The following is a 15257-nucleotide window of genomic DNA, read 5'->3' on the forward strand; positions in this document are numbered from 1 at the left end:
AGCTCCTTTTTCTTCTCTGTTTGCATGGTAAATCTTTTCCATCCTTTCACTCTTAGTCTATGGGAGTCTTTATGGGTGAGGTGGTCTCTTGAAGGCAGCATATAGTTGGGTCCTCCTTTTTAATCCAGTCAGCCAATCTGTGTCTTTTGATTGGGGAATTTATGCCTTTTAAATTAAGAGTTGTTATTGAAAGGTGTTGATTTATTCCTAGCATTTTATTGGTTGTTTGGTTGTCTTAGGTGTCTTTTGTTCCTTGCTTTCTGATTTACTGTTTGTTTTCTGTGTTTGTTGGTTCCTTAGGATGTAGATAGCTTTTTTGTTTGTTCGTATTCTCTTCATGTGTGCCATTTTTATTATACTAGTGGGTTTAGATTTTTCTTGGGTTTTTATGGGAGTGCTGGTTATTTTTCCATGAACCAAACCCAGTACTCCCTTGAGAATTTCTCATAAGGGTGGTCGTGTGGTGGTGAACTCCTGCAGTTTTTGTTTGTCTGAGAAATATACTATTTGCCCTTCATTTTGGAAGGATAGCCTTGCAGGGTAGAGTATTCTTGGTTGACAATCTCTGGCTTTTATTATTTTGAATATATCATCCCATTCCTTTCTGGCTTTTAGGGTTTGTGATGAAAAGTCTGATACTAGCCTGATTGGGGCTCCCTTAGAGGTGATTTGACGCTTCTCTCTTGCAGCTCTTAAGATTCTCTCTTTGTCTTTGAATTTTGCCAATTTGGCTATAACATGTCTTGGAGAGGACCTTTTTGGGTTGAATACATTTGGAGATCGTTCAGCTTCCTGGATCTGAAGATCCGTGATTTTTCCTATATCTGGGAAGTTTTCTGCCACTATTTTATTGAATATGTTTTCAATGCAATCTCCTTTTTCCTCCCCTTCAGGGATACCCCCTTCTGGGATACACATGACTCGGATATTTGAGCGCTCAAGGTTGTCTGATATCTCTTTCAGATTTTCTTCAATGCCTTTGATTCTTTTTTCTTTTCTTTTTTTTTTGTCTGCTTGTGTTATTTCAAACAGCCCAACTTCAAGTTCAGAGGTTCTCTCTTCCACTTCCGCAAGTGTGGAGAACAGTTTCTGAGGCTGGGAAGTCCAAAGTCCATCTAGTGGTGGTGACAGCAACCCAGGGGTCTCACATTGCAAGATGGTGAAAGCAGAGAGAGCAGAGAGAGAGGATCTTTTTGGACTTGAGTCTGTTTGGGGACCTTTGAGCTTTCTGGATCTGAAGATCTGCATCTCTCCCTATACCTGGGAAGTTTTCTGTTACTATTTCCTTGAATAGGTTTTCAGTGCCTTTTCCTTTCTCCTCCCCTTCTGGAATACTCACAATTCAGATGTTAGAGTGCTTGAGGTTGTCTGCTATCTCTCTTAGATTTTATTCATTATTTTTAATTCTTTTTTTCCTCTTTTTTATCTGCCTGCGTTATTTTGAAAAGACCATCTTCGAGATCTGAAATTCTTTCTTCTGCTTTCTCAAGTCTGCTGCTCAAATTCTCTGTTGTGTTTTTATTTCATTGAGTGAATCTTTCATTTCTAGGAGTTCTGCTACACTCTTTTTTAAGGTATTAATCTCTTTGTAAATTTCCTCCTTCATATTCTGGATATTTTTTCTTGTTTCCTTGTGTTCTCTAATTGAGTCTTCTTGTATTTCTTCAAGCTTTCTTAAGATCATTGCTTGGAGCTCCTTTTCGGACATTTCAAGGATTCCCTGTTCTGTGGAGTTTGGAGTTTGAGCGTTAGTACGTTCCTTTGGTGGAGTCATATGTCCTTGTTTGTTTGTAGTTCTAGTATTCTTTCATTGATGTTTGGTCATCTGGTAGAGGTTTTGCTTCTTCTATTACTCTGGGGTCGGCTGGGGGGATAAAGATTTCCTCCTCTATTTTCAGGATCTACTGGTGAGTCTTCTTATATCAGTGTAGTCAAACGAGTGGCAGGTTGCCAGTAGGGTGGCCCTGGCTGCCACTGTTGTGATGAACAGTCCTTGTGGTGACAGAAGGTGTGGTGGTGTCTATATTATACTACCTTGGCTCCTGTTCCAGCTTTCCATGGTCATAGACTGAGTCCTGATGCTGTGTAGGTCTTGGCTCACTTCAGCACCTGCTGGGCTGTGTGTGCTTCCCTTCCCCCTGGGGCCTTAGACTGATCCCCCATGCCATGCGGGTCTCTGCTACCCTCATCAGCAACTGGGCTATGGGCACTTCCCTCCTGGGCCTTAGACTGAGCCCCAGTGCCACACAGGTCTCGGCTCACTTCCGTGGCTGCTGGGCTGTGAGTGCTTCCTTTCCCTCCTGGGCCTTAGATTGGGTCCTGGTGCCACACAGGTCTTGGTTCTCCTCTGCAGCTGCTGGGCTGTGGGTGCTTCCCTCCCAGGCCTTGGACTGAGCCCTGGTGCTACAAAGGTCTTGGCTCACCTTGGTGGCTGCTGGGCTGTGAGCGCTTCCCTTCCCCTCCGGGGCCTTAGACTGAGCCCTGGTGCCGGTGCAGGTCCTGGCTCACCTCCGCGGCTGCTGGGCTGTCTTTGTTTAGATATATCAAGTATCTTTTATTCCTTTCTTCCCCTTTTACTATTCGTCTTCAATGTTTATTGGTTTTTTGAGGTGGTAAGATTTAGTTTCTTTCTCTTTCTCATTTGCATTTTTGTTTCGCCAGTAGATTTTGTTCTTTCTCCTGTATTCATGATAGTGATTATCGTTTTTCAGATTTCAAATGCAGGACTCCCTTGAGAATTTCTTGCAGGGCTGGTTGTGTGGTGGTGAACTCCCACAATTTTTGTTTGTTTTTAATTTTTTTTAGTATCTCTACATTGGTTTCTGGTCATTTGGTAGAGCAGTTGTTTCTTCTATTACTCTGGAGTGGGCTTGGAGGAGAAAGACTTCCTCCTGCTTTTGTAGTCTCCACTGGTAACTCCCTTTGTATCAGTGCAGTCCAGTGTGTGGTGTACTGCCTGGAGGGTGGTCCTGGCTGCTATTGTGGTGGTGAGCCATCCTTGCGGTGGCAGAAGCTGTGGCTGTGGTTGACCACCCACGTGGAAGCAGTGTTTGTGGTGCTTTCTTGCCTTCTCTGCAGGCTGGGGGCGGGGACTGCCCAGCACTTTTGCCTAGGTCCCTGGTAATGGGAGGCTCTCTTGTCTTCTTTGTGGGTGGTGGGAGGGCTGCCTGGGGCTTTCCTCCTCCTGTTTATTAAACCATATATTTTTTATTCTTTTTGTTTTTGCTCAGAACTGGCAAGTCTAGAAAAAGTTGAAAATAGGAAAATAAACACCCATAATTCTTACGCCTAGTATGACCAGTTGTTAACATATTGCTGCATTTGGTTGCTCCCTCACTCTCCCTTTCTCTCTGTCTTTTTTTTCCCTGAACCATTTTTAAGTAAATTGCAGTCAGAATTCTTAAATACTTCAGTATGTAACTTCTAAGAATTAGAACATTCTTCCACATAACCACAACACCATTATCATCATCTGTACCATATTAAAAGTAATTCTATTATATCTAATAGACAGTCCACATTGAAATTTCCCTTATTGTTCCTGTCAATAGATCTTCTAAAGTAGGGTGAACGGAAATGAGAGTGCAGTTTGATTTGGGGGAAGTATTTGAGAACAGTCCACATTGAAATTTCCCTTATTGTTCCTGTCAATAGATCTTCTAAAGTAGGGTGAACAGAAATGAGAGTGCAGTTTGATTTGGGGGAAGTATTTGAGAATGATGAATACTTTCTAACTTTACAGATATAACTGTGAAGATAGGTGAATGTGCATGAGATTAACTCAAATTAGGAATAAAGGAGGAGAATGAGTACTTTGGGATAAGTAAAGTAGGGAAATATGTACAGTTTCAGACATGTCGAGTGGGGATCTATTAGATGTCCATATAGTCACGCGTAATGGACAATTGAAGCTTTAGGTCTAGAATGAAGGAAGAGGTTAGGACTAGACACGGAAGCCTGGGAACCATCAACACATATATGGTAGATGAAAGACGGGAGTGGGTGTGCTTACCCAAGGAATGGATATGAAATAGGAAGAGAAGAGGAAATTATATTTGTTTTTTTAGACTTCTGGAAAAATACCAGAAACCCATTGGTTATGTTTATAAGGCAATTTTAATGTCATATGTACGTTTCAGATAAATTTTCTGATTATGTCAGATGTTGCTCATTCCTATATATTTTTCCTCTTAAATAGAATTCCTTTCCTATGATGTCAATCAAACATGCAATTCAGTGGCTTTACCCATACACTATTTTACTAGGACATGAAGGGAAGATGGCTGTGGAAGGTGTTTTAAAAGTGAGTACCTGCTTCCCGTTTTTTTCTTTCCTTTCCCTTTCCGTTTCCGTTTCCCTTTCCATTTTCCCTTCTCTTGCCTCTTCTTCCCTTCCCATCTTCTCCTTTCTTCCTTCCCCATCTGTCCTATTTTTTTTCCCCATCTTTCTTCCTTTCCCTTCTCTTCTTTTCCAGGTGTGGAGGCACTGGCATGCCAGTAATGACAAGGCCTTGATAGGGAAGCAAACATGGAGGGGCTAGTGTGGTTGGGAGATTGGTTACATTGAGCAAATAAGTAAATCAGTTGAGCAAATGAGTGAATATATTGAGGATAATGAGAGCTGTGCTTCAGACTGTTGGAGAAGAGATTTATAAATATGCAAAGGATGAAGGTAAGAAAGAACCCTGAGGTGTTCAATTGGAATTAGAGATATCATTATGAACCATGTTTTTTTCAATATTTAGGTATATGAACAGACAGATATAGTAATATAGATAGTATGTGCTTGTATACACATGCACATATTTTCTAGCTGTGTCCCCTTAGACAGCCTAAAAAAAATGACACTCCAGTAGCAATGATCATACCAAGTACGTGGACGTGGGTTTCTAAATACCATTGTGTCCTAAAAGGGATCAGGACTCCTTGGAAGTAAGGCTGACTCAAGGATTAGGCCAGGGAACATGCAAGATGAACTTTGACTTTCTTATTGTGCCAGAGAGTAAGGAAATGTTCAACAAATGATGCTGATGTGTCAAAATACAGAGGAGCCAGCTTGAAGTGGCTGAACTCTTTGAGCCTAAAAAGAGTCTTTTTATGATGAGCAATTTGAACATAAAAAGAAATAATGATAGTAACTGATTATAACCCATTACATAAAATAGGAATCCATTCATTCATAGTGATATAAATGAATTAGAAAACCATGGGGGAGAAGAAAAATCTCTTTCTTAGCATAGAACGCCTACTAATATCTGTAAAAGTTATTGTGTATCACCATTTGGCAACCATCAGAGTGTTGGTTGAATTAGGCAGGAGTCATTAAAGGATGTTAAAGCTGATGTGTGGAGCTTCTATGAGAAACAGCATATTGGCATAATCTCTGAGTATCTCCCCACAAATACTCAACTGACTGCAAAATGGGAAAGTGTCATTTTTGCAGTAAACAACAACTTGATGTATTGATATTGTATGCCTCCTGAGTGTTGTGCTGTGAAGAGTATCATTTCTGGGGAAATCCTATTAAAAATTCATGATGTGAGTTTGGCTGTAAGGAAATGTTGTATTGTCCTAGATTGAGAGCCATTGTAGAGAACGAAATGCTTGTGTCCTTTAATACTGTTCAAACCATGAAAGACAGGGAAAAACTGAAGATATTATGTTCCACGTGGAAGGAGACTGAAGAGATATAATAGCTAAATGCATGATATGTTCCTTCATTGGATCTTGGACCAGATAGGAACAAGTGACATTGTTGGCGTAGTTGGTAAAACTTGGAATAGGGTCTGTAGATTGGATAGTAATGTTGTATTAGATTGATTTCCTGATTTGAAGACTTATGCAGTAATTCCATTTGCCAGAGTTATTGTTTTCAGGAAATATGAACTGACATGTTGAGAGGTGTAGGGGCATCATATCTGCAGCTTGCTCTCAAATTGTTCAGAAAAAGACCAGTGATTTTGTGTGTGTGTGTGTGTGTGTGTGTGTGTGTATGGGGAGTAGGAGAGAGGGTAAAAAAGTGCTAAAATGTTAACCCTTGGGGAATCTGGGTAAAGGCTCAATAGAAGTTCTTTGTACAACTATGCCCTGAAACTTTCTCAGAATAAAAAATTGTAAAAAGTGAATATCTAATATAACTCTTTTAAAAATGAAACTTTAAAGCAAATATGCAGTATAACACTGAGTTAAAATTTATCTGCCTATAACTTAAACTATTAACTTGAAAAGCAAGCATTTTATATAAAACGATGGAAATTGCTATAGAGCTATCATTTAAACTAATGAAGTTCTCATTTTTGTCATGGTGGTTTATAATACATTGGAATGGTTTTTAAAAATACAAGTGGCATAATTTCCTCAGTGCTATTTAGTGGTGGTATTTTCTAAAAGGCCAATCACAGTATTTGGTGTCTCATAAACTATATATTTAAAAGTGTTTACCATTGGCAGAGATTTATTGATTCACCTGAATTAATTCCTTCTTATGAAAGACAGTTTTTGTTTTTCTTATATAGTTTGGCTTAAGGTGCAGATTTCTGAAGAGTAGGTGGAATGTGAACACTAGCCATTGTGGCTGTATATGTATAGGCCTTCATTTTCTGGAGGCAAGGATTTGACAACCTTAAGCGTATGGAACAGTATTTGTTTCTCCCTTATTCTCAAATCTACAGAGTCTTTGGGAGTAGAAGCACCCTCTATGCATCTAGTAATAGTGAGAGAATGCGAAAGAGTACAAGAGTAGATTCTAGTTACTTTGGTGGGATTTTTTTTTTTTCCCTTGATTTGCTAGCCAAAGAACCCAAGGAAACAATATTTTCATTGATTGGTGATGTCAGTAACAATAATAATAAAAAAATAAAAATACTAGAAATCTGTTTCTCACAGATAATGAGAAGTGTAGTTAGAGACAGAATCTAAAAGAAAAGCATTAAGAAACAAGGGGAAAATAATGGTCAATAAAGAGGCAAAGGAAAGCAGAAGAGTTAACTGAGAATAGAAGCAGTGAAATAGCAGCCACTGATGAAACAGAAGAAAGAGGTCTTGAGGTGTGTGTGTGTGTGTGAGTGTGAGAGAGTGACAGAGAGAGAAGGAGGAGGAGGAATAGCAGCAGCAGCAGGAAAAAGAAGAAGAGGAGGAGGAGGAAGGATATTAAGAACCATTTGGAAATGGGGAAATTAATTCATAGGTTCAGGGAGTCAGGAAACTACCATCTTCTGACTATAGTTCACTTTAAGGCTTATTCCAGGTGCTGGAAAAGAAGAGAACTGGGACTTATATTTTATGTAATCATCTGAGCTAAATTGGCATTGGTCATTGGAATAGAGCATCTAATGTTTAAGATCAAAAGCTTTGATTCCAGGTGAGCTTCCTCAGTGCCTTGAAAACAAGGGCACATACTCAGTGAGGAAGAAGTGTCATGAGAAGTTCTAATAAAATAAAGCAAGTAAAGTTTTTCATGACACAACTAGGAGAAGATATTCAGCATCTAGATAATTCAGTTATGAATAAAGGTTTTTATCTTTATGAAGAAATCACTTTGAAGTGTTTTTAGTCTCTAATTTTAAAACTAGTAATGCACGTTTTATAAAGTTATAGAATACCTTTAAAGAAGAATTTTCTGAAGAAAGTAGCTAGTGTTTGCTTCATTATGTTTGGCTTTTATTTTGACCTTCCTAATTAAGGGGAACATACAAAAATGATTAAGGGTTCATATTACAAACAGAAATGATTTCAAATTTGATTGTAGAGTTTTTTAAAAAAGGGATTGGTATTACTTAATAAAGGAAAAAGTGTGATTGTCTTTTCTCAATTATATGAAAAGATAGTTAAGGGACAGTTCCAATTACTCGGTATAATCAAGTGGGGGGGGGGGGGCTTAAATTTCTCTGCCTGAAACTAATAAAGAACTTTCTTCTTGTAATATCATTACACACTAATGTATACAACCAGAATAGAGTATTACATATCTTTCCTGATGAGTGGAGCAGTCTACTAATTGGTATAATTCTTTGTGATCTGTTCTGAGCCATTCTATGTGGCCTGTTGGTTATTCAAAGTTTCTACATGTTCCTCAAAACGTTATCTTAAGATAGTGTTCATAGATAAACAAAATACTACATATCCTCAAATAATTTTGAGTTAAGAGAGGTAGAAATTAAGGAAATATTGTTGAATTTGAAAAGAATGTTTAATTAAGGAATAGAAGTATCTATTATAATAGCAAATCAAGAAGGTAAATATATACATACAATTACTTTGATAAATAATTGTTTTCTCTGCTAGATTGTCATAGAATTTAATAAACAGTTGCATTTGAATTAGATATCCATTTGAATTTTAGTGTAATTGCTTAGACTGTATTTTTAAGGAAAAATTGTTACTGAAAATGCAGTCAGCTAAAAATAAGAACACCTTTATTTATTTATTAATTTATTTATTGAACAAGCTATAAAAGTGGCTGGAATGACTTTCAGTCCCCGGATGGTACTCATCATGTGATTTTCATGTTCTAAGGACATGCTTCGGCAGTCGTAAAATAACTTCTAGCTTTTAGTTAAAGATGGCTTAAGGAAAATACTCTCATTCTGAATCTGCTATACTTTGGTTGATTTTCATGTTCTAAGGACATGCTTCGGCAGTCGTAAAATAACTTCTAGCTTTTAGTTAAGGATGGCTTAAGGAAAATACTCTCATTCTGAATCTGCTATACTTTGGTAATGGTCTGCTTTGTCACAGTTTAGTAACAAGTACATCCAAGCTTCTCATACCAAGTCTCTGTCCTACTTAGGTAGAACTCCATCATAACGATGATTAAATTAGTAAATTTCTTCGATGATTTAGAAAAGATATGCTGCCACTTATTCATTAATAATATAATCTGAAGCATAGTTTTTGCTGAGAAACTTAGAAGGACCTTGTATTTAGTGTTTTTATTCAGTTCAACAAATATTAATTTAGCATTCATTATTTGGCAGATGATAATATGTATATGAAATCTAAGGATACAGAAATAGATACAATTTGATCTCTGCTCTTGAATTTACAGTCCGATTGGAATAATCAGACATTCCAATAAGTAATTATTCTAATATTATGATTTTATAGCAGTATAGCATAATAATGAATACTCTGGTTTAAAAAAGCAATAGTGACCTGAAGTAAGTAGTGAAAGTAGGAATTAAATGGATATGAGAAATGTTTCAGAGGTGGAATGATAGAGGTTACAGATAAAATGTAGCGTGGATTTGGGGGGATTGTGAGAGAAAGAGAAATCAAAAATGTCCATGAATCCTAGCTTGGAAAAGTGAGGAGACAGAGGCTATTAAATAATATGAGAAAGTGGGGAGAAGGAGCACATTTGGAATGGGAGCTAAATAATTCCATATAGTGAGATCCTTCTGAATTTGCGGTTTCTAGGTGGGTTTGTCTAGCAGACTTGCAAATATGGATCTCGTTCTGGAGCTATCTTGATATTAAATATGAATACTTGACAGTCATTAATGCGTGGGTGTTAGTTGAATTTGTGTGAATGGATGAAACAACCCAGGGAAGCAAGTATAGTGAGAAGGAAAACTGGCTGAATACTGAACCCTGGAAGCACCAATATTTAAAGATTTGAGAGTGGGGAAAGAACCTTCTCTAGGCAGAGGAAGAACAGTCAGAGAGAGAGAAGTAGAGCAGCAGAGAATATTCTTATGGAGCATTGAGAGGGACTGTTTTAAGAGGAGAGTAATAGCAACAGTTTCAATGATGCAGAATGTCTTGTCGAATGAGAATTTTAGATTTTTCACTCAAAAAGATTATTTATTCCATTCATCCTTCCATCTAATCAATTAGCCAGGCACTGCTGTGCTGGAGATGTAGCAGTAAACAAAACAGATAAAAGTCCTTACCTTTATGGAATTTATTTTTTAGTGAAGGCAACCAACAGTCAATCAAGTAAATAAATAAGAGTGTAGTAGGTTAATTGAGGAATGAATGCCCTCACTGAGATGACATATGAATAAAGATCTGAAGGAGAGAAGTCCTGTGGGCAGGAATCATTTTGGGCAGAGGGAATTATTAGTATAACAGCCTTGAGACAGGAGCACACCTGGGGAATCCTAGGAACAGCAAAGGACAGTGTAATGGGGCAGAGTGAGTGAAGGAGAGGTGAGTGGGAGATGAGGTCAGATCATGTAGAGTCTGGTAGGCCATTGGAAGGACTTCTGCTTTTAGTGTGAGTGAGATGAATACCATTACAAGGTTTTGAGAAATGTCATATGAGTGATCATTTTAACAGGCTCATTCTGGTTGCTGAATAGTGAATAGACTGTGTAAGGTAAGGGTGAAAGTAGGGAAAAACAGTTAGTAGATTGTTGTAATAATCCAGTTGAGAGATTATGGTGGCTTTGGTCAGCTGTAAAGTTGGTAAAAAGTAGTTATATTTGGGTTATGTTTTGATAATAGAATCAACATGATATGCTGAAGGATTGAATGTAGGGTTGAGACAAAGAGTCAAAGGTGATTTCATGTGTGAAAACTGGAATGATGAGGTTGGAGGTAATCAGACCTGAGTGTTGGATGTACGAGGGTACTTCAGAAAGTTTGTGGAAAAATAGAATTAAAAAATAATACAAATCTTTTCATGAACTTTTAAAGTACTCTTGTATTTAATTTGAGATGCCTATTAGCTATTTGAATGGAAATGTCAAGAGGACAGTTACATATAAATGTCAGGAGTTCAGGAGAGAGATCTGGACTGGAGAGAGAAAACTGGGAGTCTTGAACATATAGGTGGTTTGTAAAGTCATGTAACTGGATAAGATTATTTAAAAAGTGAATGTAGATAGAAAATGCAAAAGTTCCACTCCTGAAGTACCTAACGTGTGCTGGCCAGGAAGATTAAGTAGAACCTGCAAAAGAGACTGAGAAAGAGTAAACAGTGAAATAGGAAGAAAACTAATCTATTTAAGTTGGCAAATAGGGTTTTATTGGTGGACTTACCACGAGCAGTGTTAGTAGAGTGATGGGAATGTAAGCCAAAAGTCAGTGGGCAGAATAGTAAATTGGAGATGAGGAAGCTGAAACAATGATTATCTACTACTTGTAAAATAAGTTTGATGATTAGCAGAAGCAAAAAGATGATAGACTGCTCACGGCTGATGTAGAATCAAGAAATGGCTATTTCTTATAATGGTGGATACAAGCATCATTATAGGCAGAAGGAACAAAATTTGTGGAGTACATGGAAAATATGGCTTGGCCGAGGTGGGAGAGGACATTTCCAGAGCACCATTGCGCCTTGGTTTGGAATGATGAAAGACCATATTTTCTATCCAAGAACTCAAATGATGGAGTTGCCATAATCTGAGATGGAGAAAGACTTCTGGTCGCTTTCCATCCACTCATACTTAATGCAGAATTTCTTTGTACTGAGACAGTGGGAAAAGTAGTAAGGATTGATGAAAATATTGATGATTTTGAAGATGAAGGAAAAAGAATTTCATTTGTTTGTTCATTTAGCAAACCTTTATTGACCATTGACTGTGACCCATTTGTGATTCTGGATTCTGGAGATTTGGAATGAGCCAAGTAAATTGATATTGCCCTAATGAGTTACATTTGAGTGAGGAGTGGAGGAGTATGTGTCTGAAGGTTCTGTTGTGAATGGAGGAGACAGACTGCCTGCCGAGAGAGGAGTAAATGGGCTCAGATTGACCACTGAGGAGAGTAGTAGTTGTTTGTATTAGCTGCTGAGGGGTTTTGGGAAAAGAGCCCAGGAAAGGCTGGGGCCACATATTTCTTTGGCAGCCAGCTAACATGTTATGAAGAATTTCTCTTTTCATGCTTAACAGCCTGGACAAAGGTATGAAGACAGTGGATAGCTTGACTGGGACAGGATTGGGAATTGTGAGTTTGAATATGCAGGCCTTACACACCAATATTTATCTGATTTACATCTCATTTAATTGTAATTCACAATTCAAATAATATAATTCTAAAGAAAATATATCAAAAAAGTACTGTCTGTTTAATCAAAATTCAAGAATTCATAGGAAATACTCATTAATATAGTCAGGTAAATAAACTCTGATTTTCTACTTTATGCTAGCATGTAACTTGAAAAAAATTATATGCTATCATACTCCTTTTTAATGAACAGTCCTCTAAATTTCCAATGCCAGCAAGTGTAAATTCACCTTGAAACTTGAGTTCTTTTACTATCTTAGTGTATTCTAGCCAACTATTTTTATTCTACTGAAGTATTTTTGCTTGAATTATTTTTAAGGACATAACTAATATAGCAAATGGTTCAGGGCATTAGTGTTCATTTCTAAAATATGAGTGCTCTGACCTCAGTCCTGTATCAAGATAGAATGACATTATTATAGGTGGAGTAAAAATGTATCTTTAAGCATTTATTTGCTTTTGTAGAATTTAATGGCTTTTGGTTCTAAATTCTAATGAATTTAATTACTTGGCTAGGCCTTACACCTTTCTTATCGAACCTCTCTTAAAATACAGTGTAGCATTTTCTTTTCTTTCTTTTTTTTTTTTTGCATAAAGTTAAGGTGTCAATGATTGTTATTTGTCCACTACATGAAAGCAGTTCTTACCAACTTGTGTAATACTGTGGGAATTTGCGTATATAAATTTTGTAAAGTATAGAATTTTTTTTGTGATAGCACAAATACACAATTTTTCTTAGGTTTACGGACACAGGCTAGTGATTGTCTTGACTACTATGACACCAAAATGAAGACTTGAACTGGGTTGTTATGTATAGAATTTTTTTTCTGAAGTTCTGTCATTCTGTTGAGTACATGATGATTTGCTCTTTTAGCTCTTTCACTGTAGTGATAATGTTCCAAAACTAGTGTAGGATTTTTTTTGGGGGGGGGAGGTAATTTCAGCCTATTTCATAATAAAAATGAATTAACTTTTTCGTTTGCTCTTTTAGCTCTTTCACTGTAGTGATAATGTTCCAAAACTAGTGTAGGATTTTTTTTTGGGGGGGAGGTAATTTCAGCCTATTTCATAATAAAAATGAATTAACTTTTTCATATTGAACATGCTGCTATAAGAAGGATGTAGGGATTTAATTAATTTTCAATTAGTATTCTTATTTTTTACATACTTAGCTGTGTTCTCTGTATATTTTTGATAAAACTAGTTGGTACGAGGGGGTGTAGTTAACATCAGAACATCGATAATTGGCCCACATCAAGAAAGAATCAATAATCCTAGTATTTTAAGTCCAGTTTGACAAATATTAAAAGCCCTACAGTGTAGAAGGTACTGCGCCAGATGCTGTGGAAGATTGATTGTTATAATTTATTTTAATCGGTTAAGCTATCCACACAGCAGATGGCAGAATGGTGTCCAAAAGTTCTTTTTTTCATGAATTTCAGGCAACATATTAACTTAGGTTGATTTAAGAAATCAACTGACATTCAGCATGTTTTCAAGGGTCTCATCATTCCTTTTTAGGAAACTGGAACCTTTGATTATCAAGAAATGTAGGCTATGAACTTCTATTAGGTCAGGAATTCAGTGATTCCATTTCCCATCATATAGTAAATTTTAGGGGCTGTTTTCATGTCATCTTTAATAACAGATTTAAGTAGAATGGTATTAGTCGAAATAGAAAAAAAAAATCTGATTAACTTTTTTAAATCTCTACTTTTATAATGTAGAATGAATTTCAGTTCTAATTAAGGTAGGATTTCCCAGATATCCAACATTAATACTGAAATGAAAAGTAAATGACATAATTTTCTTGTAATTTTATAGCGCTTTGAACTCCAAGATTCAGGAAGCTCTCTGCTTCCTAAAGAGATTATAAGAGTGGAGAGGATGACTGAAAACCACCTCTTCCAAGCTTCTGTGACTGTCCGGGTGGCAAACAAAGAGGTGACCATTAAGGTAATGAATCACAGGTTTATTCTTTCTGCCATGTTCTGCCTGTTTTTATGACCTAACTTGGGTTTATGATCCCTTTATAAGTCTACTTTGGCTGTATAGCACCACAACTGTATATCTGTGTCTATATACCCGTGTATTCAGAGTCACATGTGCTTGTAAACTGGAAAAGTTTTAAGAAAAATGTAGGGATAGCCCTTCATCAAAAATCCAACGTTAACTTCTAGGAACATCAAGTCAAGGGTTTATTAATGAAAGTATTTTGTACTATGGGTTGTTGATAAGAAACTGTTTTCAAATATATTTTAGCTGCTAGAGAACCTTCTTTTCAAATAAAATCTTTCTCAGCTACATGAAACAGTTAATAGTGGAGCTATTCTGGTTGAAGAGTTTTAGAAGAGGGAAATTATGTTTGGGTGTGGAGCTCCATCTGCTTGTTCTGCTTCCCTTTCTTCTAAGCCTTTCTTTTAGGAGCCTAAGAACCCCAGGAGGTCATGGGAAACCAGGAAACACAGCTTGAGAAACGCTAAGTGAATGTAGGAAAGAGTAAATGCTTGCCTTCTTATTTTGTGGCAGAGCATACTTTCACGATAATCTTTTTTGTTTTAATGTGATGTTATTAATATTCATGTTACTATACATGTTCATTCATTGAACTAAACATTGATTATGTCTACCATGAGCCATGCTCTGTGTTAAGATTTGCTGAGTGTGTACTGTATACTAGTCACTGTATTTGTCTCTTTGCACGTATTATGCCACTAAATCCAATAGCCCTGGAAGTAAGTTTTATTGTCTCCATTTTATAGATTAGAAACTTGAGATGTAAAGACTTTGTTTTATCTATGGTCATAAGCTAGAAAATACAGCTGGGATTTTTAGGCAGGGTCACTTTCCAGTGCACTCTTCTATCTCCTGATGAATGTCCTTATCCAGCTGATAGTCCAGGATAGCAGCAGATGAGCAGGGACTACATTAGAATTACTATGGAGATATAAAGAAGGAAGTAATACTGAGATTCAGGAGAAGGAGTAGGGAAGCCTTCAGAGAGAAGGTGGGGCTTGAGCTAAGTCTTCAAGAATGACATAGGCAGCTGGCAGGTTAGCTCTGTTGGTTAGAGCACAGCCTTGTAACGCTAAGGTCAGGGGTTTGGTTCCCCATGTAGGCTAGCCACACACACACACAAAAGAACAACATAGGATTTTTCCAGTAGCCCAGGAGTGGAAAAGTGATAGAACAACAGTATGTTCAGAGGCATGAGGTGTGAGCAAGCCTTCATTATTTACTTCCCTTTGGTAATGGCTCTGTAACTTCACTGCCTCCAGTCCCTTCTGGTTACCTTTCCATGTTAGC

At 37.2% G+C, this 15257-nt stretch overlaps 1 protein-coding gene across 1 annotated transcript in view; it reads left to right on the forward strand.

Moving 5' to 3' along the window:
* VWA8 (von Willebrand factor A domain containing 8) overlaps window positions 1-15257 on the forward strand; it is a gene marked incomplete at its 3' end in the record, with an annotated part of 158283 nt that overhangs the window by 91793 nt on the left and 51233 nt on the right. Inside the window, exons 9-10 of the mRNA XM_008569202.1 lie at window positions 4199-4303; window positions 13776-13907. Of these exons, the coding sequence (XP_008567424.1) occupies window positions 4199-4303; window positions 13776-13907 (237 nt within the window). The remainder of the gene's footprint in view (window positions 1-4198; window positions 4304-13775; window positions 13908-15257) is intronic.

This window comes from Galeopterus variegatus, unplaced genomic scaffold (assembly GCF_000696425.1).
Source record: "Galeopterus variegatus unplaced genomic scaffold, G_variegatus-3.0.2 Scaffold476, whole genome shotgun sequence".
Lineage (NCBI taxonomy): Eukaryota > Metazoa > Chordata > Mammalia > Dermoptera > Cynocephalidae > Galeopterus > Galeopterus variegatus.